This window comes from Athalia rosae, chromosome 4, assembly GCF_917208135.1.
Source record: "Athalia rosae chromosome 4, iyAthRosa1.1, whole genome shotgun sequence".
Taxonomy (NCBI): domain Eukaryota; kingdom Metazoa; phylum Arthropoda; class Insecta; order Hymenoptera; family Athaliidae; genus Athalia; species Athalia rosae.
The window spans coordinates 279,307-306,203 of record NC_064029.1 but is presented as its reverse complement, the minus strand read 5'-3'; the positions used below and the strand labels follow the sequence as shown (position 1 = coordinate 306,203).

Below are 26,897 nucleotides of genomic sequence, written 5' to 3'. Positions count from 1 at the left end.
GACCAAGTTATCACCAATTTATCCATCTAAAAAGTGAAAAATAAAGGATATCTCGATGGGATGTATTGCTAGCTTGATTCAATCGAAGTCTTTGTGTCCGTTTCGCATTCTTACGTAGGAAAAGTGTCCTCAAATCAATTCAGCAAATACTTCACTTTTTGCCCCCAAGAAACGGTAAGCCTATAGCCTTAGATTTTTATCAAAATCTGAGATGAAAATTCAGAATTTTTTATGGAGCTTTTTATGCTTTCCTTGTGTATTTTGATCTCAGGAATCTGAATCTGGAAGCCAAATGATCTTATCTTTAAAATTTAAAAAGGTATTCCCGATTTACCGCTCCAAAATGTGAAAAATCGAGGATATCTCGCTGGGATTTATGGCTAGCTTAATTTAATCGACGTCTAGATAAGATTGATCAGTCAAAAAATATAGAATCAAGAATTCGGTATATACTTTACGTATTTGATGTCATGTTTTCACCTGGTTGCTAAGACAGTCTTGTCAGGACGGTCATCTGGATAAAAGAAAATTCATCCGAGGATTACGAAAAGTCTTTCAAAATCGCATACTTTATTTTTAGATGATTTTATATTAAATCATTTCTTTTTGTCAATAACTGAGATGGTAACTACAGCTGTTACTCTGTTAACTTCACTATAGCCTTCGTCATTTTTCACATCATAGCGATGGTTCTGACATAAGAAGACTCCCACATGAAATATAAATGTACGTGTATAAAGAATAATTGGCACACCGCATATGTGTTGTTTATGCATGAATTACATATTTTGGCCATTTTCGAATTGATTTCAAAGTTCTGTGACTGTACAAACATTCTTTGAAAGCATCGGATCGCGGTTAAAGTTGCAGTAAAACTAGGCAAACCATTTTTCTCTTTTTTTTTTTTTTCTTTCACACCTCTAAGTAAGTAGAATCGTTTACTACAATAACGCGCATCTATAAAGTAGGTCTAAATACTTATGTTCAACAGTCCAGTGCTTTGATAACAAACAATTCCATCGTTTTTACTGTAGTTTGTAGACCGACAATGCATATGCGAGGATTTGAATACATAATTATAAAATACATACTCTGGATAATGTGACAACAGATAATTTTAGGAATTCGTGGCAGGTGAGAATGATCCATTGGAATTTAAGTGCACAATCGAAACATGATTTCATTATCGCATCAAACTTTTTTATGCTATGTATATACGAGTATTATATATGTATGTTCGTATTGTTATCAATATGAAGAATTCCAACTAAAGTATCTTGTTATTTATGTGTTATGTCGTATATGTATATTATTTGTTTTATGTACAGCATGGATGGATTTATTTTAGTAGAGTTTCAATACATCAAAGAACTTTATTGAAATTAAATTACGTGTGTCATCGTATGATTTGATGTATTCCATTCTTTACTCTATCCTAAATTTGTAACCGATTATAGTCAATATCTGGGTTGAGTTGCAAAAGTAGGAAAATAGCGTGTGGAAGGAAGATCAAAGTTTAAAATTGATTTCAATGTAACTAAAATTATTAACCATCGAAGTATATAAGTGGCAGTGGCTTTCTTTTGCCACGCGTAGCTGTGTACTATGCATGCAATACAACGTATTTGTTGCATGATTGCGTAGTGTACCTACCTATAAATTATATTCGTCGTACAGCTATGAATTGTGTACGTACGTACATGAGTTAAACATAATAAGTTGATAAATCTGTACTTGACAAACGGCTAATTAGTGGTTTAATATAATCATAACATGAATTCAAGTACTAGATATCAATAAGACCATAGATTGATACGTACACGTAATTTTTGATAAATGCTTAAATTACTGACCTTAGGTTTGAGTTTTATGAATATTATCGCTGTTTTCTCAAGTTACTGTGTCAAAATGTTATAGTATTTTGAGATAGATTGTATCTGCAAATAATGAGCATTTTTTCCCAATAATTACTGAACAAAATAAAATTCTATTCTCTTCCTGCACACGAAATAAATTTCTGTATAATTTATCTACCAATTAATTATTCGTATAGACTTACGAATATTGTGACTGGGCTTCGTCAGCAGATGGATTTTCTGAGATCTTCTGTTGATACAATTCATCAAATAATTGACTTCAATTAATAAAATCACTTCCTTGTCATTGGTGGCTTTTCACGTCACAACTCTGAGACTGATTTGAATTTGTAGATCGACTCGTTCAAGGAAATTGATTAGATTCAGAATTAAAACACGAATCAGAAAGGTTTTTTCAATAGGAATTGACACATAATTGACACAAAGTGTAAATGATTCCTTGCGGAGCCTTTATCAATTGAACCAAATAGGTATAAAATGTTTTTTGACCAAGAAGGTAAGAAGCCAGAATGTACCGATGTCATTAACTAGCAAAATATAATCATGAGTCATTTTTTGACTCCTAACTTTATCACCGACTAGAACCATTGAAAAAAGTATCGGAGCTCAATGAAATACTTGCCAAGCATATACATATACACGACAGCTATGGCGTGATACCCAATAGTTGATGGTGGATATGCAATGGATAAACGAGAATTAAATATTGTGGCAAATTTGAGTGTTAGATCTAAAAAATCTGTACTAGATAATATCATGAACACGCTTCCATATAAAATGCAATCAACACATTTAGCGGCAATATACACATGATACGGAATATCCAATTTTGAGTCAACAACAATGAGAACGAGAATGAAACTTGTTACAAATCTGCATTGATATCCAACACCCTTTCATTACACATATATTTACTGCAGTCGCCAAAACGACATACCATAAGCATTTACAGTGAAGACTGCATCAAAATTCTTCAATTCAGTGCATATGTTATGGAGCCTACTTCTATTGTTGATAGCCGTTGGGCTGGTTGTGAGCATCTTGACTATCTATACTGTAGCCTGTTATGCTGTCTGGACTCTGTAGAGATGCTGCATACAATGGGTTCACCGGGGTTGTACCAGTGTCAAATTGGGTGGAATCATAAACGCTGTTGTTCTGAAAGCAAAAGAATTGCAATGAACTGAAGTAGATTTCAAAATTTTTTAAATGTACTCTGCTTCAAGAGAATGATTAATAAACAATAGAATTGTGTCAAAAGTTTGGAATAGATGATTTTTAAAAAGCCGGACTTCCCATCAAAAAAGAATACGATACTTGTCAGATAGGTAGTGAGAAATAGCGTGATGATAAAACCAAAAGAAATAAGTGATATGAACCGAAATTTTTACATGTTCGATTCCAAATTCAAGTCATAAATCTGAACGTTACTATGCTTTGGATGCAAATTTAGTGCGAATAAATAAAACAAAACTGAGGACTATAGTAATACGTTTAATCAAATGACAATATTGCATGCTGAGTATACATACAGTTGGAATTGGGATTATGCAATCGACTACAGTACGTGTTCGTGTTGCTACTAATCTATCTGGGATGCGATGAGGTATGGTGCGTATTCTACAAGTAGAAATAAATTCGATTATTTCCAATTCTTAAACTATGTTCAAGTTTTTAGCAGCGCGATTCATTACACAAGCATACTTCTCATTCATGAAACAGCCAAATACGTTCACGAGAAGAACCATGTCGTGAGAATGATCATTGACGAACACCTGATATTTTTTTTATATAGTCACGAATTCATTAACATATGTACATATGTACATATATGTACATATTTATAATCGTTAGAAAATTACTCTGGTAAACCAGTAACTTGGAAGAAATATGTGGAAAAAAATGACGGTACTATCGCGACGTTCGGGTGTGTAAATGAAAAGGCTTGCAGTCAGATAAAGTTGATAACTCGAAGCACTTGCAAAATTTTCATTCGCTTTCAAAGTGGTTGGAGTATTAAGAACGTTGTTTAAAACTAACACAAAGTTCTAAGCTTGATTGTTTATATTCAAATTAGGCGTACTTAGTGGTGAATATTCTATTCACCCAAAAGTGGTCAACATTTTTTCCCCCAAACCCTGCTTATTTATCATGGCAATTCGAGTTTCGATGAACATTCCTGAATTGAAGCTCCTGTGCAAATTAGCCTGAGAACTGGATTTGACTGACCAATCTGTTGCGTGAAAATGTTGACGAGATAAGAAAAGCGAATTCTTTTGCTTGGAGCTGGAAGGAATGTTTAGTGACATTGAATCGTATAGCGGCATGTGAACAGATGGTGTATGAACCTGATATATGTAATCACTATCAGTTCTCAGTGATGAAAAACTCTGCTGGTGAGGCAGGGACACTGTGTCTTCGTCCATAGCATCGTCCACTTGAGCCTTGTAAGAAAACATTATGGATGGCTGGGATACACTGTAAATCAGAATTAATTACCGTAGAAAAAATCATTTTTAGCTCGATTCGTCGGATGTACAAAAAATATACTTGTATTTCTGGGAAACCCGATAACATACCCAAAGAACTCCGATAGGAATGTGTGATAAACTAGCGGTGTAAATAGAGTCAAGTACAAGACAGCTGTGAGATCCACTATGCATAACCCAGCAGGATTGCGAGTATAGTTAAGTAGACCGGCTCCTATCGATTGTGTTAAATCGACAAAGGCTAAAGTTCCAGCATATATGTAAAAACTTTTTCGAGCTGAAACATATTATGTTATTATTATTCAATCAATAAATGTATTACAAACATAAGTACTAGCTGGTATGATGCATACTTAAACCTATACAGATTAGTATATTCAGAGCTGAAATGAACAATTCAATTGAAGTTTGAAAAGAGGGTAAATGCTTACTTGGCAAAGCGAGTCTTGCTCTTAATCTCGTCCATGGCAGTATTAATATGAAGAGATATATCTACAAAAATTAATAACCGAGTTAATATAATCATACAGCAAATTATAACTTAGTTTCAAAACGTATGTATCTAATTTACCGTGGTAAAAACGAGACTGCTGCAGAACCAAAACATCATCCCCCCATGACCAAAGAGATAGAAATTTCGACTGGGTATTTCAAACGTATCGTCAGGTAAAGCCAACTCCAGAGTTCCTTGCGTTATTGTGAATGCTAATGCTATGAATGATGTAGCCAATAAGACTCTACGAATACTTGATTGACTGTCCAAGTGCCCTACAAAGTTGTTTCCAAAATTTAAAATTGAATATTACTGTGACATAAGCCATTATCAAATTAAGAATCTGAACAACACGAACAGACTTACCAAAAAACAGGCCAAATATGATCACACTCATTTCAGTAGAGAGTAAGAAGAATCTGACCGTAACCCATAAAATCTTATCAGCTAAGCCCCCGACAGTTGCTGCTGCATTTACAGTCATGGATACAACACAGCGTATTAGTGAGATTAAGACATTACTTACAACCTGAAAGGATTTGAAATTGTATTTCATAGTTGAGACTTTTATTTATTTACAAATTGTTATTACTCACAAGACCATAGAATGCTAACAATATTGGACTGCTGGTTGCACGTAACTTAAGTCTTGCTCTGTTAAACCTTGCGGCGATGAATATAAGAAACAACAAATTTGGGATGAGTATCACAATGTCCCATATCCTTACCCTAAAAAAGCATTAATTAATGACAGCTATAATATATGTAATACAAATATGACAAATCTAATGTGGTGTCTCTATCCAATCCATAGGTTCCTATCCATGCTTATTATTTACGCAGTGAAAAGTTTCATACTAAAGTACACAGATATAACAGCAATTAGCTATTTTGAATGGACTCAATCCTCAACAAAGTTTGTCGGATGAACTTACCTAGAATCAGCAATTTCTTTGTACAAAATCAATTTGCAAAAGTGATCTTCTTCGTCCATAGCCAAACTGATGTTTGGGTCTATCGTTGTGCCGAGCAATCGGCGAAAGTGTACTTCAGACACCGTTTCTAATTCTACGTTTCCATACATAGTTTTAATTTTTGTGAGATTCTGCTACATTACTTATTTAGCATCTCACTTTATCATTACATAGGTATATCCAAGAGGCTCCTGAAAATGAAAGGTTGAACGGGAATATGAATAGTAATAAATAGTGAAATTCATTTGAATAAATTGTCACCATAGCAATCCAAATCTAATCCACTGTCGCCAAGACATATGAAATGGTTTCAGAATCGCTAGCTTCAACAAAGAATCAACAATACTATATAACTACGAAATATGATCTAAACAAAGCTTTCAAATTTCGAAATTATGATTTTTCAAAATTCGAGTCTGTCAAATCATACTTTTAATCACAATTAAATTACCGAACAAAGAAACTCGCACATACTGCGTAGATTGTTGCCAAGGTCCTAAATATAAATATAACCTCAATAAAATTCACATAACAAATATCACGTAAAAATGTTGGTTTCCTACTTAAGAGCAGATTAACTCATAAAGGGAGCATTGAATTTATTGGAATCAAGTGCAATATTGTATTAATTGATTTAAATAGTTATTCAAACCACTTTGCATGCAAGAGAGTTTCCAAATGTCAAACTTCTTGCAATGTATTTTAATGAAACTGCCCATTTATTATTTGTTCAACTCAATAGTGTTATTCAGCAATTAACTCACAAACTGAGGAACTCTCAGCAAGATCATAACGTTACGAAAATCAACTCTCTGTGATAAGACGACACTTTATTCCAAATCCTTTTTCAGAGTTTTTAACTTTTCACAAATTTACACTGCCCATTTTGTCCTTGACAGCAGCAACATCTATTCATTGGTATCGGGGGAGGTCGACCTTTTAGGAAAATGGTTTAACGAATTGTTAATAATTCGCCACGCAAAGTAACCCCATACTGTGTACTTGGCAGCTAATATAAAAAAAGCAACACTTGTTTCCCGAGAAGACATCACATTTTTCAATATTATTCACAAGATTACATAGCTATTGCAATTGGTTGGTTGACTCGTAGAGCACTGCTGTCAGTGTCAAAGCCAGAACTGTCAGAGCGTTGTGAATCAGTCAGGTGATGCTGGGTGCCGACGCCGTGGTTTACGAACAGCTTGACGCAGATTTTTAAACGTCAAATGTAGTCACGTAGATTATGAATGAATAATAATTATCATCCAATCATTATGATCATCTGTGATCATAATCACAGATTTATTCCCAATTTTTTCTCATTTTTCCCAATTTTTTTCGGCTTTTTAGTCAATTTTTCAATTAACTCATTTCTCCAAGACCCTGAAGACGCATAATGGTATGCAACAAATATTACACCATCCCAGATTTATTCCCTGATTTTTTCTAATTTTTTCCAATTTTTTCTAATTTTTTCCGATTTGTTTCCGATTTTTCGAAAAATTTTTCATTTGTGCCGGCCCTGGGTGGATGCGGGTCCCGGAAATTAATTGTCCGGCACTATTTTTAGCCCCGCCCATTTTCTCTAAGCCCCGCCCACCGCGGGTACAGCTAGCGCCATGTGGCGGAATTTTTGTGAACTAAAATCCCGAAACGGTAAAAGTTTTGTCTTCGCTCCAAGAAAAATGCAAAAGTATTGGCCATCATCCGACCTTAAACAGCAAAAGTTTTGTCATTTCTCCGAGCAAACCGGAAAAGTATTGACACGAAATACATCTCGTTCACGCAACACATTGCCTGACGTCAAGGGGCAAGAAACCTGGGATTTTAGTTCACAAAAATTCCGCCACATGGCGCTAGCTGTACCCGCGGTGGGCGGGGCTTAGAGAAAATGGGCGAGGCTAAAAATAGTGCCGGACAATTAATTTCCGGGACCCGCACCCACCCAGGGCCGACACAAATGAAAAATTTTTCGAAAAATCGGAAAAAATTAGATAAACTCTGGAAATAAATCTGTGATTATAATCACATATGATTATAATGAATAGATGATGATGATTATCCATTAATAATCTCGATGATGCTTCTGTCGAAATAATACCTGTGACTACATTTGACGTTTAAAAATCTGTGTCAAGCGTCAGCATGAAATTGCACCTTTAAACATGTTGTGAATAAAAAGAATTCACAGCATTACTTCCCAAGCTATCGAATTTTAAAATCATTCTACTGTTTCTCTCATTTTTGTATTCGTTAACTAAAGAACGCCGTATTATTAGTCATCAGGAAACGGTACACTCGAGATGACCAATAATTATGCTATAACCACCAAAACTTTGATACAAAATGTACACTTGGGCTTGCCAAAACCAGAGAATGGCGACACATTTTTGGTCAAGGGAGATTACGAGTACTGGCACTACAGTTGCGACGGTGTTATTGACGAAGTAAACCATTATTTTATTTCAACCTGAGTTTACATTACACCACGTTGATCAGACTTCAACTTCATCTTGGTTGACGTGTGATGTGCTTCTATTGAAAAATTGTTGCGAACATCATTTCTTTCTCAACCTCAGCTCTTATCGGCCTACTGAGCTCTCGACCTAAATGAAGCAGTCTACTTACCGAATTATTGTGCTTGGCGAAGCAAGATTCTGAATGAATGCTATTTAATTTAATTATTCTTACCATTTAGGGATGGGGTTGTGGATACCGTACACTCCAGACTATCTGTTCTTGGATTAGAAACAATTTGGAGATAACCCAACCTGTTCCGAGTCTCAAAGAAATCCAAGAGATCCTCGTTAGCTTGGAAGACAAAGAAACCTCTTTTATTGGCTCGCAAGAATGGATAGGAAGTTTTGAAGTAAAGATGAGCATGTACATTGTAATTCCATCATGATATTTTCTTACAATGTTTGAGAAATATGTGATGCGACTTCAAGCTAAATACACACATTTATGTAGCCTTTTATTGCTTATTCCAGGTCTGTCTTGTTATAGACCAGCGCTATGATGTTCAGAGTAAAATAATTCACGTACCATATGGTCGGGATTTGAAGAAGCATTCAGATGTAATCAAAAATCATTTTGTCAACTTTGGTAGTCCATTGATGATGGGAGGGGATAAAGATTGCTCTAGCAAAGGAATCATGGGTATCCACTATGATACAAAAGGTACTTACTTACTCGTAGTGGATCCACATTTTGCTGGCCAAGTTCATAATGTTCAGCAACTAGCTAATAGTCATTGGATAAAATGGCAAAATCTAACTGATTTTGTTGATAGTTCTTTTTACAATATTTGTTTACCCCAAATAATATGTAAATCTTTGAAATAATGAGAAGTATACAATTCAAATGGTATTTTAATTCGAAAGCATGATTTCTTTGTTCAACATATGGAAACTGATGAATATTCAAACACGTAACCAAATCCGAGTAATTCTTGCATACAAAGGACCTTATACTTTGAGGAGATAATGTTGATTTTACCGGGTCAAATTAGGACCGTGATATCTTTACGGAAAATTACGTGTCACACGGTTTACGCCCCAAGGAATCCATCGCGAATAGCTCCTTTATTCGGACCAATATATACGAAAAAGAACACAGATTCTTGGATTCTTGTTGTTGGATTTTCAATCCGCGTTTAACAATAGACATACGCCCTGCAATACCCAATGTGAAATATGTTCTGTAGTCGCGAGGTCGGCTTCAAATACCAATCCAACCCCCATCGCATTGCGTCTGTCCGATGTCGTGTACACCGGAGTTTTTAACGTGTTCTAAAAATAAAAAAGATAATGTCGTATATGGAATCCAACATTAGTACTTTCACCAACATTTCGACTATACCTGCAATTTTAATCGATGAGACTCGATTGGTATAACAGTTAATACCGGTAGTTCCTCAGTTAAAACTTTTGAATATGAACGTTTCAAACAATGCTCATCCGCATCCCATCGCGCACCCTCTAAATACAACCCTTGAACGTAGCAGCCCTTTAACAACGATTGATTGATGTAATTGATTTAAACTAACATAAATTCAGCATTTTACGATCCAATTTTTACCTGATCGGGTCTTTCCTCTACTTCGCTAGCATCTCGGAAATTAGAAACCGCGGTGTAAGTCAACGACCGATCTAACGGCCAATTATTTTTTCGACAAGCCATTTGAACTAATGCCGCTAAATACGTTTCAGGAATGTGTAAGCCCGAAAGCCAAATGACTACTGGTTCGTTACAGCCAGCCTGAAACGCATAAATATAACTGAAAACAGCTGCCACGATGGTGGTAACGCACTGTATTATGAACACAATATACTTACCCATTTAGTGTACTGAGATATTCTATTTTCAAAGTGATCCATCCATCCCGCTAAATTTTTCTTCGTAGCTGGAGCAAGCCTCGCCCATTCCATTGGCAGGAATCCATTAAACAGTGCTAAAGAGACGCTGTCCAGTGTTGCGTCCATGCCAATTTCACCGGCGATAGCCTATTGACGTGCGCAAATTCGAAATCATTGCATTTTGCGTATCCTATGGGATTGAAATTACCTTTCTGAGGTGATTCAGCGTCGTTGCCATAGTTCTTATCAACTTGTTGAACCTTTCGAGTTCCTGAAACAGTACAATAGCCGTTGGGGTGATAGCTAGGCCAAAGTTTCGTTTGACTTTCATCATGTCGTATTCTGGTGGGATCTTCGCCAGAATATCCTGAGCCACTCCGTCAATAAAATCGTCCCTGCTAATGCCAGTACTATTGTCAGCTACAAATGAGACAAAGAAATTATTAGTTAAACTAATAAGTCTCACAATTAATGTCTGGAACAATTTTTATCGAGTGTATTCGATGTTGGTCATAACGTAGAAACTTACACATTTTTACCAAGCAGGCTATAATCAGAGATCGATGTATAGAAAAAATGGTTCAAAAGTTAAATCAGAGTTTTATAATTGTAGCGAATAATCATTATCACGGAAATAATATTATCTGTCATTAAATATTACCTGTTTGTGGCTGCAACTCGATTAAATTCCTCCACATATCTCTGGTTGCTTGGGTGAAATATCCGATTTCGGCATTAGGATGTAATCCAAAAACTTCCGGGGAGTTAACGAGCGGTAATTCTTCGATGAATTCGCAATAATTATCTCTGTCTCCTTGCGGTGGAATCGTATAATCGACCTCATTGTCGCGGTAAAAGTGGAATGGTTGGAACGTGTCAAAGAGGAAATCACCGAAGTATTCGTCCATATAAATCTTTACGACACGGCGGTCATAATTATCGATGACTCTTCCTCCGTACATTACCTATACGTTAACGAGGACGTAAAAAAGTCAGCGATGATAGAGCTTTGAATCTCGCACCTTCCTTTGCAATATCCCATACAAACCTCCCCGACTAAGTACTTTAGACTGCTCCATGGAATTCTGCTCTCTTTTTTGACCAACACTTTGCTTAGGTAAGTATCCAATATGATGGTGCACACGTTGAAATCGGATTCATTGAAATCGTAGCTTATATTCCAGCCCATTTTGTCGTACCTCCTTCTCTCCTGAAATCCAAATCATTTTTTTATTCAATTGTGAGTCGATTAGCGCGATTGCTCGAATAATTGACGGCTAGTGCTTTGTAAAGTTCTAATCACCTGAACTACAGCATGAAAAAAGGCGAGTACATAAATGAGGTCCTTGTAGATATGATGGTCGCAGACATCCAGAGCATGATAGTTCATCTTCAGGTACGTATTTCGCAAATTCAACTTTAAACCATTGGGTGGTTCCGTTACGACTGAAATGTTCGATTATCACATATTTTTCTGTTATGCGCTCCAAGGTTCAAATTTTAAATCACATACATATATTCTACCTTTAAGTGATTGTTGCAAAATTCCAATCGGGAAGCTTGGAGTTGGATCCGTGGTAAGCCAAAGACGAAAATCTGGATGAGGTTTCTGAATATTTTCCAAATGTTTTTCCAAGTCTCTCATAAAGCCGAGGAGTAAATGACAGTTTTGCAACATAAGCCACTGCCCTCTTGCCACAGCAGTTTGTAAAAATTCTATTGCGGTCTGAAAAAATTATATTTTCTTACGAATAATTTGGAGTCGATTACTTTCAGTTGGAAAATAATTCATGTATGAAGTTGAACGAACCTTTTCTTGCCCTTGTCCGAGCGATAAATATCTGAATTTACCGCCACCGCAATTGTACCTTTCTGCCAATTTCATCAGTTCAGAAGTTGGATCAGATCCGGGGCTCAGGATAAACACGACAGGCATTGTAGCTGTACTTTGTTCGAATATTCTATCAAAGCTGACGTTAGGGGGTGTTATATATTCCTCTCCCATAATTTCGCTGATATAATTTATAACTCCACGAAAAACACGATCAATGCGGAAACACCGGATTAACATAAGTTTTTCAAAGGGATTCGAGGTCGCAGTATATCCACACGGGAATTCCATTGACTCAGGATTGTCTGAATCAAACCACTGTGAAAGAAAGAACACAGATGAAGGTGTCATGATAAGCCCTTTACCTAGTAATTGTACAAAAATTGACTGACCTCTTTCCATTCGCTCGTATGGTCCATAAGTTGTTTGGGCAACTCTCCGAATACTTCAGGAAATTCAGCTGCCAATTTTAGAATGTTTTCCCAGCCCGAGGCTGATAGCCATTTTGCTGGATTTTGAACAGGAGATTTCTCTAAGGATACATTACCCTTGATAAAGAAGTCTAATTGCAATTGACTGATCTTATCGGTGCTTTGTTCGATCCTCGTAGTAATTTGAAAAGAATATAACAACTTGTGTTTTTCGAAAATCCCCACGCAGCCATATTCGTACACATTTTTCGTAAGCATTATGGTGATGTTTTTCAATCTTTTGATAAGCGAAGGATCCGGTATGGCCTTTTTCAACGAATAGATAAATACTTCCAAGTAACTTATTAGCGAATATTGATACATGGAATTAACAGCTGCCATATCCGCGAGCACGAAAAACAAAATTGCACCTCGTTTTGCTACTGGACGGTATCCTTCTCTCAGTTTATTTATATCAGTCGTCGTCAATTCTGCCAATAGTAATTTAGCCATGACTTCGGTAGCGCTGAATTTAGTATTTTCCAAGGTCTGAACGAGGTCCATATTGTCGAGCATATTGCCCTGGTTAGTAGCAATTTCTCGTAACAAACTGTCTTCCAACTGTTGCAAAAGATTTTTATTTTCGCTAGTCTCTGCAATCAATGTTTCTCGTTGCTCTTCAATATCGGGACGCTCTGTTCGCACCACAACTGACAACAATTGATCTTCTAGACCCTACAAAAAAATGTAAATAATTAACAATTGACACCATATTCAAGTCCCCATGAAAATTTTCCATATACTTACTGACAAAGTGACATTATAATTAATGACCATCGCTTTTGCGTAAATTGCAGGATTCAAAACCGGGTTCGGTATTTTCGTAGTCAAGTATAACCGGAATTTAGGATCATAGTCTACTTCCTTATCTCCGAGTTCGATGAAACTTCGCCCTTGCACATCTAGAAAATTCACGATTAATCTCTACCATCGATAGAACAACTGGATTGTAAAAGGAACGGATATTTTTTACAATTTACTTCGTATGTTTTTCATTAGTACGTTGTCGAGTACCGGATCAATGTAATCAACATCCTGGAACAGGATGGGAAATCCGTACATTATGGCCATTTCGACTTGCTTGATGAAATCCAAGTCGTTGAATGTCACTATTTTCAAATTGTTTATTCCTTCTTTTTTTTTGACCCAGTGGAGTGCCTGCTGTTGTGGATCTATGCAAAGCGGAAATCTCGAAGCTCGTGTTGTCAAGATACCATTCTGAACGGACAGCTCATCGGCAGGAAGTCCTTGAGAATTCCAACTGAAATGATATCACAAAAATTATTCACTTCAATACTTTGTACAATACATTGCAATAATTATGAAATATACCTGCTAATCTCAACGTCGTTGCTCAATTGGGAATCTATTTTGAAAGGGCGCGTGAGTGGTATTCCTTTTTCAAGGATGCTGCTCTGCCAATCACTATACACCATTTGTATCCTAAATTCGTAAGAAAAGGGTCCATTATAGGAAAGAAACGCGGCGGACAGAAGACAATTTCCAATAATTTTTTCCAGCTCATCACGTAAACTTTCCAAATCTTTCTGCCATCTTCTATTTTCCGACGATAATCCGCTGATGAGTTTATCTGCGGCGAGGAGGCGTCGCTGAAGAATATCCGTTTCCTCTTGCAGTCTTTGTCTTTCGACCATTGCGACATCGTACTTTTCATTCAATTCATCCAATTGCTTTTCTATGCGCGTCAATTCACGTTCTTCTTTTTCCAAAGCTTTTCTCGCCTTTTCTGCCTCTGCTTCTAACGCCTGGACTCTATCAATTTTCGGTTTCACCTACGATTATTAGCAATCATGGTGGTCGGAAGCAATTGTTGAAGTAATTTGTTAGAATCGTACGAACTTGAATGCATACAAACCTCTTTGAATACAGCACAATAGTCCAACACAGCGAGGACAAATTTATAGAGACCGTAACCAGCTTTGCTAATGGTTTTCATCTGTTCAAGTTTATTTGATTTTTTTAAGTGTTGTCTAACCAGTTGCTGCTGTTTCGCAGTAATTGAATCACAATTCATCTCCTGCAAAGTTCGCAAAAAACTTGGATCGCTCATCATTCCCTTTGCACCCTTCCACGATATCTCCTTGATCCCACGTATTATCGCGACAGCTTCGCAAACGACTTGAACGGGTTCTGGAGGAGTTGCAAATGATCTGAAAGTATGGAAATCTTGCGATTCAATATGATCACTGAATTTTCGAATCGATATTGCATACCTTATTTCAGTGATATCGGATTTATCCAAATCAGCCAGCGCCAGTCTCGCGGCTTCCAATGCTGGCTGAGCGTCGCTCAAAACTTCTTTCGCCTCCGCAGCTTCCTTTGCTATCATTTTATTTTGTTCTTCGATTTCCTCACGCTTTTCTATACCAATATTCTTCTTCACCATTGCGATATCCGTGCTCTCCCCAATCGACGACAACAATTGTTCGCAATTCTTGGTTTGTTCCGCCACTTTAACGCGCTGTACAGCAAGAATTTCATTCAAATGCGCCAATGTTCCCGAAGCCTCAGCAATTTTCTGCAGTCCTATGATTCAATTACAATTATTTACTCGTCGCCGTTCATTCGGTGAACACTGTTTCAATGAATAGCATTTCGAGGCAAATCTTACCTCCGGATAAACGGTTGCATTGTGACATGATGTACTCCTTTTTTTCACCCAATAAATTTAGATACGTATTAATGAAATCGAGGTAATGTTTCGGTGTCACGTAATTTCTCCTTCTTAATTTTGTCAAAAATTCAGCCGTGTATTGTCCGATGGACAGGTGGACGTGAACGACGTGCTGAACGATCGAATCTCTGTGGTCTTCAGGAATTTTTGGATTCTGAAAAATACCATGAATCTGAATTCGATCCAAACCCAAGCAAGCGCATCGCTGCTGATCCTTACGTCTCTGAGGACCACATTGGCTACGGCGAACAGAGCTTGTTCAGGCCACGGAAAGAGCCAATCTATTGTCGTACTGTTAACGAGCCCAGGATAACTTCTGCAACGTCCGCGAAGCACGTCTCCCGCAGGACTCATTGAAAGAGCCAGTCGTAAATTGGTGATACTTGTAGCAACGAAATAAGACCAGACTGATTCCCTAGATTGCGAAATGAATCGATTTATAGATGAACCGTTGCCCACGTCCCGAATTTTCGATTTCACCCACCTAGTTATACCATATCCAACGTCTTGAGCTGCATTTCGACAGCTGTTGACGATGACATCCTTCTCTTCGTCGGAAAACAAAGCTGGAACGACCCCTGTCATGAGAATATTATTAACAAGTTCTAAGAAGCTTTCGTCTGCCACGTGCTGTGCCGTGAATAGGAATACAACTCTTTTATTTTCAACCCCTGCTATGTTGTACAGCTTCTTCATGTCCTCTCTGAAGGTGGTCTCGTTGTAACCACGGCTCAAGGTGATCTCGAATATTTCACAACTTGCGGCAAAAGACGCCAGACGAATTATACTTTGTTTACCACTGCCTCCGATTCCTATCACTAGAACATGACCACGATGCATACGCAAAGCTCTATGAACGCGGGTCAAATGCTCTAGTGCGTCATTGAAGAGGACCATATTTATGGCCATATTTTGTGCGTTGTAGTCTTCCAGAATCTAGAAATTATGCGAAAATTAGCGATGAAAAATTCATGGGTCTTAATTATCAAGCAATGAATGACTTTGAACCTCCATGAAAAGACTATATATAGCTTCGTAATCGAGTAAATCCTCGTAGTATCGAGGCTCCTCCTCGTTGCAGGCATTCCTGTAGTCACCGTATAAAAGTGGATCGCGCAGCGCGTATTCGATAACTTCCGGTTGTTCTTGAAAGCCCGAATTTATCTCTGCTTCTATATTAGCGCGCATAAGCTCTTGGTCCTTGAATAAGAAGGAATTATTTTCGATTTGGTGAGAACTCATTGTGATTCATTGAATAGATTAATTTCAGTTTTACCGCAGAGTTGATCAATCGATCGCAAATAACTCTGTAGAACTCATTTCTCCAAACTCTAACGAAATGCATCGCAGAGGTATATAGAGTCGGGTGAGTCAACAACAGCCCAGATACTATCCTGGACAAATCGCGCAAGTTGAATATGTAGTGAAATTTGGACGGTGTCGGAGGGAGTTCCGTCGTGACCATCTGAAAATCGATAGAATTTTGTTGATCAGCGTCCCCCGCAGACAACATTTTTCGTTCTTTCATCAATTGAATACCCTGTAGAGATTGAGCGTGATGTTTATCAGCGTGTGTGCGGTAGCTTGAACTGCTTCGGGAAATATTTCTAAATGTCCCTTCAGAATGCTCGAGTAAATATGCGTAAGGGTATCATCGGATGGGAACGTTACGTTATATACAGAGAACATCGACATAAATCGTGGATCCACTTCATTTCTTCCTCCACCAGCTTTTCCCATCGCAGCCAGATAGCCTGTGATATAATTTCATTAGCCGTGTTTCACGATCCACAATTTGAAAATGACAAAAAAATTAAACGACCACACTGACATATGTCTTTGAGTATCTTCCAGTTCAGATCCTTTCCTCTGTCGTAAAGGCCACCTCTTTCGAATAGAAGCTTGAGCAAAGCGATCGGCTGCTGGGTACCATAGGTGTCGACCAAAGGCATATTCATGTCATCTATGAAAACGATTAGTTTTTTTCCTGGTGGAGGTCCGTACAAGTCTTTCGTACGTTTTTCCACCGCAGATTCAATAATCCTTTGAACATCCATTGAAGTCGTTCTCGATGAGAAGTTTATTAATAGTTGATTCTGCGGAAAGTTGGATCATAATGTGGAAGATGATGATTAATGTAATAATGTGGGGTCAGACTTACGAATTTATCGGTGTCCAGTACCCGGAGAAATTCATGAATTATAGCGGTCTTTGAAGTACCAGTTTCCCCGACGAGGATAACAGGTCTTGTCAGCGTGTTCATTATTTTAACAAACCAGGTAGTTCTCAAAGTGTCGATCGTTGGGACCAGAATTTCGCTGAAGTTCTTTTCCCTGTGGTGAACGTAATCCGGTACGAGCAATTTCCAAGGTTTCCAAATACGGTTCTCTATGTCTAAGATGTAGTCGAACAACGTACCGTTGGTTACCGGGAGATACCCTGTGAAATTTTTTTTGAAAGCCAAAGTTTTTGTTATCTGAAAAAACGGTGAAGCATTCAATCAATTCCGAACTTACGACAAGTTGCTGGCTTTTCAACTGTGTCATCGATCAAAATTAGTCCTGCTATTTTTTTAATGTAATCGTCAAAAACCAGTCTGCAGTCAGAGATTAGCGAAGCACCGAATGAGCAATAACACGATTGAATATAAATCGCTTCCAGTAACTCGTCTCTGTATGCCACTTGGACAGCTCCTTCTTCTTCGTCTTCTGTATTTGATGGTTCTCCATTCGATTTTGAAGGAGATTCGACTTCAGCGTTCGATGGATAAAGGCCATCCACCATGTAGCACAATTGCGTTACCTAAAAACCAACAATGAAATGATCAATTACCGTGATCAATCACTTAAAAAATATCAGCCTTACCATATTGAGCCCAGTCTGAGGTATGATCATTTTCAAAGGCTGACCCTGCTGGATCTCAATTATTCCGTCTATTATTAGCCTGATTAACCCGTGGACATATTTTTCACACATGGCTGCGAAGAATTCTCGCTCGGCTTGTGGCCTTGAGTTGATCCATTTATCCATAAAGGGTTGATAGCCCAAGTTTTTAGGATCGACGTAAACCATTCCAGCTCTTGAGACTGTAGCTGGTGACGCATACTGCAAATCTCCAACCTAGATGAGCAAGTTTAGCACAAATTAAAAAAGATTTTGGAACGGATAATTGATTCGGCGTGTATTGTCAAGCAGAACTTTACTAGACGCTACCTCGAATAATAAAGCAGAATGTTTTTGCAATTTTATTCTTTCTTGATTTGCCAACGTCAGTATTTTGTTGTCATCCATCACGGAGTTCATATTCTCTATCCAAAGAGCGTCTACGTCTCCGTCAAATAATATATATTTCCGTTCATCTTTGTCTGAATCCAATGGTTTGTTAATCTCTCGGAAAATATTACTCAATAATCCGTCCGTCCAATCTCTTGTCAGTGGATCCAGAATCCCATAGAGCTCGATCACTGTGCACGCCTGAAAATATGAAAAAAAAAAAATCAGCAAGGCCTGTACAAAATGGAAATTCAATTAACTTTTTTTCTTTATTTTTCAACTCACCTTCGGATTTAGTACGTACAATTTTGTAGGTTTGTCCAGATACGTTTGAGCTCTGCACAAGGTCTTTATTACGACAGTTTTTCCACCCCCGGTCGGTCCAACTATCATCGTAGAATGTCTCGTCATCATCACTTCATACATTTGTACAACTTTGTCAATCTGGTAAGAATTCGATCGAATTAACACACAATCTTAAACGAAGAAAATTCAAATCAAAATGATGACCTCACCTGGTCCGGTAGGAGAATGTATCCGTCTTCGACCAGCATCTTTTCAACCGCTTCATTGAAATCTGGATATCCTACCCTTGGACAAGCCAAGCCAGGAAACAGATCTTTGATCAATCCTAGAAATAGTGGAACATCGTCGAAGATGAATTTTGGTAGGTTCATATCCCTGAGTGCCCTCATGAGAACGACGTCTTCGGAGAGATCTTCAGACGTTCTTTTCAATTGGCCAGCCATATTGAGTACGGACTTCAATGCTCGTAAACCAAAATCATAATGTGTTTGTTTGCTAAGCTGCTCTCTGGCTAGAGTGTACAGAACAGTCATTTTTTTTGCAAGGACCTTAGCAGTCAGAAAACCAGCCGAGAATAGCTTTATTAAACAAATCATTTCATTGTCCGGAACGATACAGACGACAGGACGAAACAAGGCCTTTACAGATTCTGGAAGTTCCGTGCGCCCCGCGTATCCTGGATTCATGGTAATAAATATCCCTACTTTTGAATCGAGCAAAATATCTTGACCCTCAAACTGCAAAAGAGTATCCGTTTTCGTAAATCAGAAATTTGGAAAACGTGAAATCCCTCCCTTACCATAAATTTGACGACTTTAAGTTGTAAGGCTGATCTTATAGTCTGTAGTTGCGTCGATATCACCGACAATACGGAAATATCAATTCTGTTGAATTCATCGAAACATCCCCATGCTCCGCACTGAGCTAAACCACCCAGAGTTTTTCCGATGGCAACGTAGTCCATACCTTCCCCGCAATTTGTTACAAAACAGATTAAACCTAAGGCTTTTGCCAGATCTTTTGTCGTTTCAGTTTTCCCCGTTCCAGCAGGTCCTGTGAATTACAGTGTAGTAACGAAGTGTGGCGTGAAGACCGATTGGGTCGCTGAAGCGACCTACAAACCTGCGGGTGCTCCACCGAGCTGCATAGATAGAGCTTGCGTGATCGTCAAGTAAATTCTGTCGGTCAACGGGGTGACCACCAATCTTCCGTTCAGACCCATGTATTCGTAGCCATATTCGAATGTGCCGGTGCACTGATTGACCCACAAGTTATCCGAGTCATGCACCCAGTAAAATCTACGAATGTGCGTACGTGTGAATAGGAAAAGGGGTGTTGAATTGATTTCCTTCCATAGACCTTTACCTTAACTGACTCTCCCACTCAAACTCCATTGCGTCCATAATGCTGTCTCTGACAAAGCTATCGATGATGTCTCGTATATGCACGTCAATCGTTAAAATGGTATCCAGCTTCTTTCTATCGTTACTGGTAAGAGTGTCGCCACCCATTAACGTTACAACTTCATCCAGTTGGCGATTAAGTTGTTCTAAATACTGGTGCACAGGTGTTGGTATTTTCAGAGAACATTCGATAAATATTTTATCATCGACTCACCTCCTTCATCGCACGTTTTTTCCCCATTGAGATTTTTTTGAACACATTTTCGGTCTCCGCGGTCCACCATACTTGATTAGCTGCAAGGATCATCATCCCTTGGAAGTCTAGCATCCATTCTGTCCTCGGTCGTCTCACCTGCAAGAAGTGAGCGAACTGTAGATGGGTAGATTGGGATCGCAAGGAAACTTACTGACACTCGTCATCTCCTCACTTTTCCGTAATTGAAGATAGCTTTTTTGGTCAAATATCTGTTGGACCTTCGCATTTCAGCGAGGGCCAAGACCATCCACTCCTCAATTTTTCCCTCAGCTACAACAGCTGTTCTGAATTCCATTATTTCACGTTCAGCTGATATCAGAGCGCTTGCCATCATTCTGTCCTGGTGGCTTGGCGTGAGTCTGAATTTATCCAAATTGTCAAACATTTTTCCAACGTGTTCTTGAATCGCTGTAGGATCACTGTTTCCTAGGATACCGAGGAGCTCTTCGTCACTAACGAAGTTGAATCGCGGAAATATCGCCCTTTTACTATTCAGATACTCCGTGAGAGATTTTTGACACCTTTCCAAGCCCCAGCTCAACGCTTCGAATTCATCCTTGCGACCTATTGATATTCACAAATTATACAAACTGGTAGTGCACGAGCGTATCCCGGACGCACCGATCGTGGAAACAAAATTTCTATCAAAAAAATGTTCTTCCACTCCCCTGGCATCATGCAGCACTCCAAAACATTGAGTCTTTTAGACGTGTCCGTCATGACTTGCCTAAACGCTTTGTCAATGTCATCGAATTTCTTCGCCTCCTCAGGGAGTTGCAGTCTGATGTCACCTCCGACAAATATTCCTTCGAGGTACAACCACTTCCGTTGTAAGTCCAGCCAAGCCTCTATAACTTCGGAAATAGTTTCCATTGATTTCTCCCACTTTTGTACTATCCCCAAGAACGGGCCGATGAACTGGGACGCTGACATGCTCTGGAGGTTCATTATATTGTCCTCTAAAACCAACGTGAGTTCATCCAGTGGCCCCAAAATGTATCCGCGATCTTCGTTGCCTGTCGAAGAACGTCAGTTGCGTTTATCAAATACGGAAGAGCATTTTTCCAATGAATTTCAGAGGGCTGCTCAAGACACGAAACGGTTATATACCTATGAAGTGTCTGACCACAACGAATTCTATGGTTCGCCAAACGTCAACGATTTCTTTGACACCCCTTTCAATTGCCAACTCTTTTATGGCATTCGTTACTATTCTCTCAGCGATATCCTGAAATTTGGCCAAATCCATAGCGAACATATTCTCCAACGTAAATCTGCAAGCATGCTCTGATATTACGATTCCATGAAAGCGAAATTATTTGCTGAAATTCTATGCAATGGACCACTTGGAGGGAAAATTTTTCAAGTATCAATACCTCTCTGGAGTCATATCAAAATATTTTCCAGTTCTCTCCATCAGTTCTAGCCAATGGCGATCCCTCATCGCCTCGTTCTTCAACTCTACGAAGAGTGGAACAGAGCCTTTAAAGGCTTTCAATAAATTATCAAGCGCTTGACCAACGCTGAGCATCCTGACGACTCGGGGCATTCGTCTGAATTCTTTCATAAATTGTTCGACGCCATCGGTCAGCTGATGCGGATTTAAATTCACCCAAAGTGTCTTGGCCCACACGTCTCGCATGATTTTTTGAGACTTGTAAAGTTTGTATATCATTTCCATCCCCTCGTAGTCTTTTTTCACATTCACGAACCGAGAGTAGTCAGCCGGTGGTAAGTCGAAAAGGATTTCAGCGTTGACGAGATCGACCCGCTTAGCTTCCAAGACGTCGATTAGTTTACCGTATTCCTGTGGGATAACATGCTTAGTCTCTTAAGAATTACGCGAGGGCAAAAGTCGGATATCAAAGCGGTTTTCTTACATCCATCTTTTTCATTCCCGTGTCCAGATCATCGCCGACACTGCCGGGACCATTCTTTTCGAAATCTTCTGCAAATTTGGTGAACTCATCGGCAAAGTCACGGATTTCTTCTTTAGTCATTTCGCAGAACCTATCTTTCGTAGTTTCTAGTGTTGTTCCTCGGTAAAGTGCTCCGAGGTATAGCGATTCCCACTCTTGACGAAGTCTGCATGCCATTTCTTCATCATTCTCGTTGAACTCGATTTGATGAATCCTCAATGTCCTGAATCTTTCCTAGTCACGGGAAATAAACTAAATTTAATTTCCATTCGCACAGCTAAATAACAGTGTGCAGGTCCAATTAAGAAATGAGACAAAACATTAATGAACCTGGTACTCTATGTATTGGACTTCCGCTTGAACCGACATTTTCTTTATATCAGCGATAGTTCGCATAACGAGTTTGAAACGTTCGAGTCCATTGATAACTAGCTCGACGTCATTTCGAAGTTTGGTCATCTTGTCTTTGAATTCTCTCATTGATGCTTGAGTGTCGGCTATCAAATGATTACCCAAAATTTGCTTCCACTCTTTGCCATGCTCTTTGATCCCCATACACAGTGGCTTGACGTTTACACTGTAATTGGTGGAGCCGCAATGTTGACGAATTCCAATAAACATATCCAGTATTAGCGTTTTTGAACTAACCGTATACTGTTAATATCATAATATGATGTCATATCTTCGACCTCCTCGACAATAGCTCCATAAAATGTAAACTTTTCGTCGTACTGTAACAGAGTAGGATTCTTGGCTGCAAACTTTTCACATGTCTGGCTTTTATCGAACCTCCACAAATTCCCGTACTTCTTCCATTTTTGTACGTAACGATAAAGTTCAACGGATAATCTGTGAGCGGTGTCTTGCACCGATATTATCAAGTCGTTCACGATCTGGAATTGTCAATTAATTGACATAAAGAAAAAGTTTCGCCTATCGAATCGCCCTCGAATTCATCGCAATTTGCTCTCACCTGAACGGACATTATGTCTTCGAAAAAACTAAAGACAACGTACTCGTTGGAATCAATGGTTCTGAACGGTTTACATTCGAGACAAGTGCCATTCATCCATCGAGGAATCGCCTTGAATCTCTCCAGCAAGTCCTTGACGTCGTGCAGTATAATATTATAAACTTCACCGGCAGAAGGGCGGAGGACGACCTCAGACGTCGCCAGGATAGCATCGACTTGAAAAACGGCGGTCTGTCCGCTGAGAATTTTATTCAAAACATCGAGATTTCGAATAATGCACCTGGAATATGAAAATAATTTGGAGCCGAATTCCACAAGTTTGTCGAATAACGATTTATACGTACGTAATTAACGAAGTGAACAGATCGTATTCGCATTGTTCGTAGAAAAGCTTCATACTAGGCGATCTCCCGGTGCTGGTGCTGAGCACTAAGCTTTCCATTTTTATAAGTAGTGGTCCGATGGAATCGTAGGCCTGTATCATCGAGCAAAATAATTCTGTACGAACGCTTTCCATGTCGAGGAAGTAGACCTGGAATCGGATTCCATTTTTTAACACGTTCTTGTCGACTGTGAAATGCAAAGTGTTGGGATACCTTGCAGCCTGGTAACATGACCGATCCTTCCGGAGGCAGCAATTTCGATGAGCAGAAATTATAGCATTCGATATCCTTGGCGATACGGTTATGCAGGTCGAGTTTTAGTTGATTAACTTGTTGAACGATGGAGACCAGACTTTTCAGCAATTGTCTACAACTCCTCGCGTATTCGGATATACCGAGGGAATGCCAGTTAAATCGAGTCAAGCCCGGCTGTATGGCTCGCTCGATATTCAACAGAGTATTTTTCAACATCTGAATCTACAATGATATGTGGATTTTTCGAGTCAGGACCATCGCTGCTTTCTCGTCTCAATACGTACTCACATCTGTTCCGCTCAGCTGATCCGTAATTAAATTAAACTCATTTATCATCTGCTCGGTAGTTTCTATGTCGTGTATCAATCGGTCCCTTTGGACTCCGGCATTTCTTATAGAGGCCGGAAGTTCGAAGCCCAAGTTCTCCAGGAGTATAGCCTGACCAAAATATTAGCGTGAACTGAAAATAACTGCTATTTTTTTTCTTCTTTACTACCTCTCGAATGATGTCGAACAGTTTCATGTTGAAGTTCAGCTCAAATTTCCATTGAAGATCCGCCAGACTACAGTTTTGCATCAATTCTTTCCAAGTCAGGTACGCGCTACCTGGACTTGCCGTTTGCCTTTCGCTCATCGCTGACGATTCAATAGTTACAGCTTGACCACGCACGAACTTTCCGACCTTGAAACTTGGCGCGTTGAACTTTGAGCTCGAAGGTGGGTCTCCGTCTGAGCTCAAGTACCAAATGATCATTCAGGGGCCGGAATGAAAGAGTAAGCAGGGAAACAGATAAAACACTAGATATTGTAATTTGTTACCGCCGATGCTAGGCTTCGATATTTGCGTATCGTTCCGTTGGGCGAAATCCGATGGTCCTTGTCGATGTACCACACCTCCGCCCCTATCTTGCTTCAAGGACACAACCAACCTACCGTGAAATTTTTTATACCCTTGGATATCTGTGCGCAGTAACAAAGATCCGATGTAGCCCATTCGTTTTAACACATGAAACGTAGATCTACCGTTCTACCGTAGACGATTTATCGCTCAAAGCACTAACCTTTGGATCGTTCGCAGGCCACGATAGTTAATACACTTTTCTTTAAAGTACTCTCAACGGTGGTACAAGCGGTTTCGATCCATTGATTGTATTTCGTATCCTCGAACAACTTCATTTGCTTCGCGATGTTGAGGTACTTTTCAAACGCGAGAATTTTCAGTTCGCTGTTCTTCAGTTCCTTCACATTTTGAAATTTCAATACAGCTCTTTTCAGTCGATGAAAAAGTTGCCGTTCCCAAAATATTCCACCTGCCACTGGTGGGTGGTACCTGAGAAGCGGAGGATTGCGTTTTCCTTTGTTGAAAATTTGTCCCACTCCTGAGATTTCCCTAATAAACTGTTGCATGACAACATCGAATTTAGTAAGCAACTGCTCCTGAATTGCATCCCGTGTTTTCATGTTTTTGAACTTGAGGAGAGCTTGCATCGCCTCTTCCGCCGATATCAGAACGGTGAAGCAGTCATTGATGAAAAATTTCGCTTCGTTTTCCAATGATGAGACCTCGTCGTAAAAAGAGGACATCAAAACCTCCCAATTTTCCTTGTTGAATTCCGTGTAAAAATCAAAATCTGCTTGCTGTACTGGGACAACAAGTTTATCGACGCGCTTTATCACCCCATCTATCTGTTCAGGATTATTCATAATCGCTTTCAATTCAGCGCCGAAAATATTATGAAAATCCTGCAGCACGTTACAGATTTTATTCAGATCTTTACACACGCTGGCAATGTATTCCGTTTCTTTGAATAAACGACCTTTATCGAATTCCCAACGAGCTCCTTTCCCGGACAATTCTATAGCCTCTCTTGTCGTCATATATGAAATTTTCCATTGTTTTAGCATGTCGTAAGCTTCATTTGTCCTTCTAAGAACAAGCTGTATCGGCTGCCTGAAATATCCCCGTAAGAAGAAGAGGAAAAAGAAGATGACATCGCGACTAGATAATTGTTTTGTTACAAGCTCGTTGTACCTGAACAATCTTTTGACGGCCAAGTGTTTAGTAACAGTTTGACGAAGCTGCCAAGCAATTCGTTCGAACAATGGTGACATTCTTTCTTCGGTACAATAATACCGAGATAAAATCCACATCATTCTAAGCCCTTCCATAAGCGAAGGAATCTGTTCGGTGATCGATTTGAAGTTGTCCGACTCTGCCATCGTCTGTCGTAAATGAAAATCTTTCAAATCCAAAAACTCGCCAACTAGACGGGGCAGTGTCGGCTCACCTTGAAATGCCTAGTGATCGTGTAAAGGAATTTGACGTTATCCGCAGCCTCGTGAAAAAGCTTCAACAGATCCGTTCTGTAATAGTTGAACCCACTGGGGATCTGGGATTTCGCTTTATTAAGCAGGAGAAAAATTCGTTCAACCACCGTCGTTTTTAGTTGTTCAACTAGAATGGAAAGCCCGTTCTCTCGATCGTGCCAGTAATTGTACTCGGCCATAGGACCGTTCCCGTTTGGAACTTTATTCGTAAAGCTGGTCATTACCTACATGGAATGAAAGCACATCGGATTCAACCTGGATCACCGTTAAATCTGTTCAGCTAATTTGAACAATTCCAGAAATACCATTTTCATGTGATGTTCCCAGGATATGACCACGTCCTCTAGCTGAATTATGGCCTTTGAATCCGAGCAAAACATTGCGTCAGTCACAGCTGGATCTGTGAGTTCGGGAATTTTCGGTATCGGGAGTAAAATGTCGCCTTCCGTATGCTCGAGAGTCCTAATTTGAAGATTCGCATGCACATACAAACGATGAGAGTGCGCGATCCGTATGAAATATATCAAATTTGCGATTGAGGCCATCAATTTTTACGAACCACTGTACGCTATTAGTGAGTCTTTTCAAAGCGGCTAGCAACTCTTTCTTGTTGG

General features: G+C 39.1%; 4 protein-coding genes across 14 annotated transcripts; 1 reads left to right on the top strand and 3 right to left on the bottom strand.

Annotated features, from left to right (window-relative positions):
* Nucleotides 1-551: 551 nt before the first annotated feature.
* On the bottom strand, nt 552-6,999 carry LOC105687573 (transmembrane protein adipocyte-associated 1 homolog). 9 transcript variants are annotated; one of them, XR_001103130.3, is made up of 10 exons: nt 6,285-6,999; nt 5,795-6,024; nt 5,456-5,588; nt 5,226-5,388; nt 4,938-5,134; nt 4,798-4,858; nt 4,457-4,643; nt 4,226-4,355; nt 3,410-3,497; nt 2,933-3,035 (listed from the first exon to the last, which is right to left on the bottom strand). XR_001103130.3 is itself a non-coding variant. In XM_012403338.3 (9 exons), the coding sequence occupies exons 2-9, from the start codon at nt 5,941-5,943 to the stop codon at nt 2,883-2,885; spliced, it is 1,173 nt and encodes a 390-aa protein (XP_012258761.2). In that variant the 5' UTR covers nt 5,944-6,024; nt 6,285-6,999; the 3' UTR covers nt 552-2,882. The 9 variants fall into 9 exon arrangements, 7 of the variants coding, with proteins under 7 accessions (XP_012258761.2, XP_012258762.2, XP_012258760.2 ...); XM_012403338.3 differs by lacking the exon at nt 3,410-3,497 and having other exon boundaries at nt 552-3,035; XR_007277915.1 differs by having other exon boundaries at nt 3,410-4,355.
* Nucleotides 7,000-7,914: 915 nt separating this feature from the next.
* Nucleotides 7,915-10,182, top strand: LOC105687578 (ufm1-specific protease 1). Of its 3 annotated transcripts, XM_048653986.1 has the most exons (4): nt 7,915-8,280; nt 8,532-8,723; nt 8,824-9,013; nt 10,045-10,182. In XM_048653986.1, exons 1-4 carry the CDS (start codon nt 8,137-8,139, stop codon nt 10,095-10,097), a joined length of 579 nt encoding a protein of 192 aa, XP_048509943.1. In that variant the 5' UTR covers nt 7,915-8,136; the 3' UTR covers nt 10,098-10,182. The 3 variants fall into 3 exon arrangements, with proteins under 3 accessions (XP_048509943.1, XP_012258774.2, XP_012258775.2); XM_012403351.3 differs by lacking the exon at nt 10,045-10,182 and having other exon boundaries at nt 8,824-9,197; XM_012403352.3 differs by lacking the exon at nt 10,045-10,182 and having other exon boundaries at nt 7,922-8,280; nt 8,532-8,702; nt 8,824-9,197.
* LOC105687426 (dynein axonemal heavy chain 10) lies at nt 9,340-23,223 on the bottom strand. The gene is made up of 40 exons (XM_048653973.1): nt 22,993-23,223; nt 22,675-22,921; nt 22,306-22,578; nt 21,802-22,232; nt 21,536-21,699; nt 21,096-21,441; nt 20,598-20,991; nt 20,384-20,521; nt 20,132-20,322; nt 19,889-20,064; nt 19,566-19,819; nt 18,976-19,503; nt 18,746-18,904; nt 18,401-18,661; nt 18,053-18,307; nt 17,704-17,989; nt 17,349-17,626; nt 17,019-17,283; nt 16,727-16,941; nt 16,464-16,652; nt 16,196-16,387; nt 15,672-16,123; nt 15,407-15,602; nt 15,125-15,341; nt 14,727-15,039; nt 14,369-14,663; nt 13,825-14,285; nt 13,473-13,753; nt 13,240-13,394; nt 12,415-13,167; nt 12,002-12,340; nt 11,716-11,917; nt 11,495-11,637; nt 11,240-11,401; nt 10,853-11,156; nt 10,400-10,611; nt 10,171-10,338; nt 9,914-10,093; nt 9,695-9,841; nt 9,340-9,624 (listed from the first exon to the last, which is right to left on the bottom strand). Exons 1-40 carry the CDS (start codon nt 23,022-23,024, stop codon nt 9,478-9,480), a joined length of 10,401 nt encoding a protein of 3,466 aa, XP_048509930.1. The 5' UTR covers nt 23,025-23,223; the 3' UTR covers nt 9,340-9,477.
* A 1,690-nt stretch (nt 23,224-24,913) lies between these two features.
* LOC125500620 (dynein axonemal heavy chain 10-like) lies at nt 24,914-26,498 on the bottom strand. The gene is made up of 3 exons (XM_048653984.1): nt 26,244-26,498; nt 25,988-26,178; nt 24,914-25,906 (listed from the first exon to the last, which is right to left on the bottom strand). The coding sequence occupies exons 1-3, from the start codon at nt 26,460-26,462 to the stop codon at nt 25,012-25,014; spliced, it is 1,305 nt and encodes a 434-aa protein (XP_048509941.1). The 5' UTR covers nt 26,463-26,498; the 3' UTR covers nt 24,914-25,011.
* Nucleotides 26,499-26,897: the final 399 nt, after the last annotated feature.

Bases quoted from the DNA above. Each gene is read 5' to 3' on its own strand.
- LOC105687578 (XM_012403351.3), top strand. From the start codon at position 8,137: ATGACCAATAATTATGCTATAACCACCAAAACTTTGATACAAAATGTA. The intron at 8,281-8,531 runs GTAAACCATTAT...CTTACCATTTAG, and splicing joins GCGACGGTGTTATTGACGAA to GGATGGGGTTGTGGATACCG. The intron at 8,724-8,823 runs GTAATTCCATCA...TGCTTATTCCAG, and splicing joins TAAAGATGAGCATGTACATT to GTCTGTCTTGTTATAGACCA.
- LOC105687573 (XM_012403333.3), bottom strand. From the start codon at position 5,943: ATGTATGGAAACGTAGAATTAGAAACGGTGTCTGAAGTACACTTTCGC. The intron at 5,135-5,225 runs GTAAGTCTGTTC...ACAACTTTGTAG, and splicing joins CATATTTGGCCTGTTTTTTG to GGCACTTGGACAGTCAATCA. The intron at 4,859-4,937 runs GTAAATTAGATA...TAATTTTTGTAG, and splicing joins GCAGTCTCGTTTTTACCACG to ATATATCTCTTCATATTAAT.
- LOC105687426 (XM_048653973.1), bottom strand. From the start codon at position 23,024: ATGACATCATATTATGATATTAACAGTATACG. The intron at 22,233-22,305 runs GTAAGAAAACCG...GTTATCCCACAG, and splicing joins CGGGAATGAAAAAGATGGAT to GAATACGGTAAACTAATCGA. The intron at 17,627-17,703 runs GTAAGTTCGGAA...AAAATTTCACAG, and splicing joins TGAAAAGCCAGCAACTTGTC to GGTATCTCCCGGTAACCAAC.
- LOC125500620 (XM_048653984.1), bottom strand. From the start codon at position 26,462: ATGGCCGAGTACAATTACTGGCACGATCGAGAGAACGGGCTTTCCATT. The intron at 26,179-26,243 runs GTGAGCCGACAC...CATTTACGACAG, and splicing joins CGATCACTAGGCATTTCAAG to ACGATGGCAGAGTCGGACAA. The intron at 25,907-25,987 runs GTACAACGAGCT...GGGATATTTCAG, and splicing joins GCCGTCAAAAGATTGTTCAG to GCAGCCGATACAGCTTGTTC.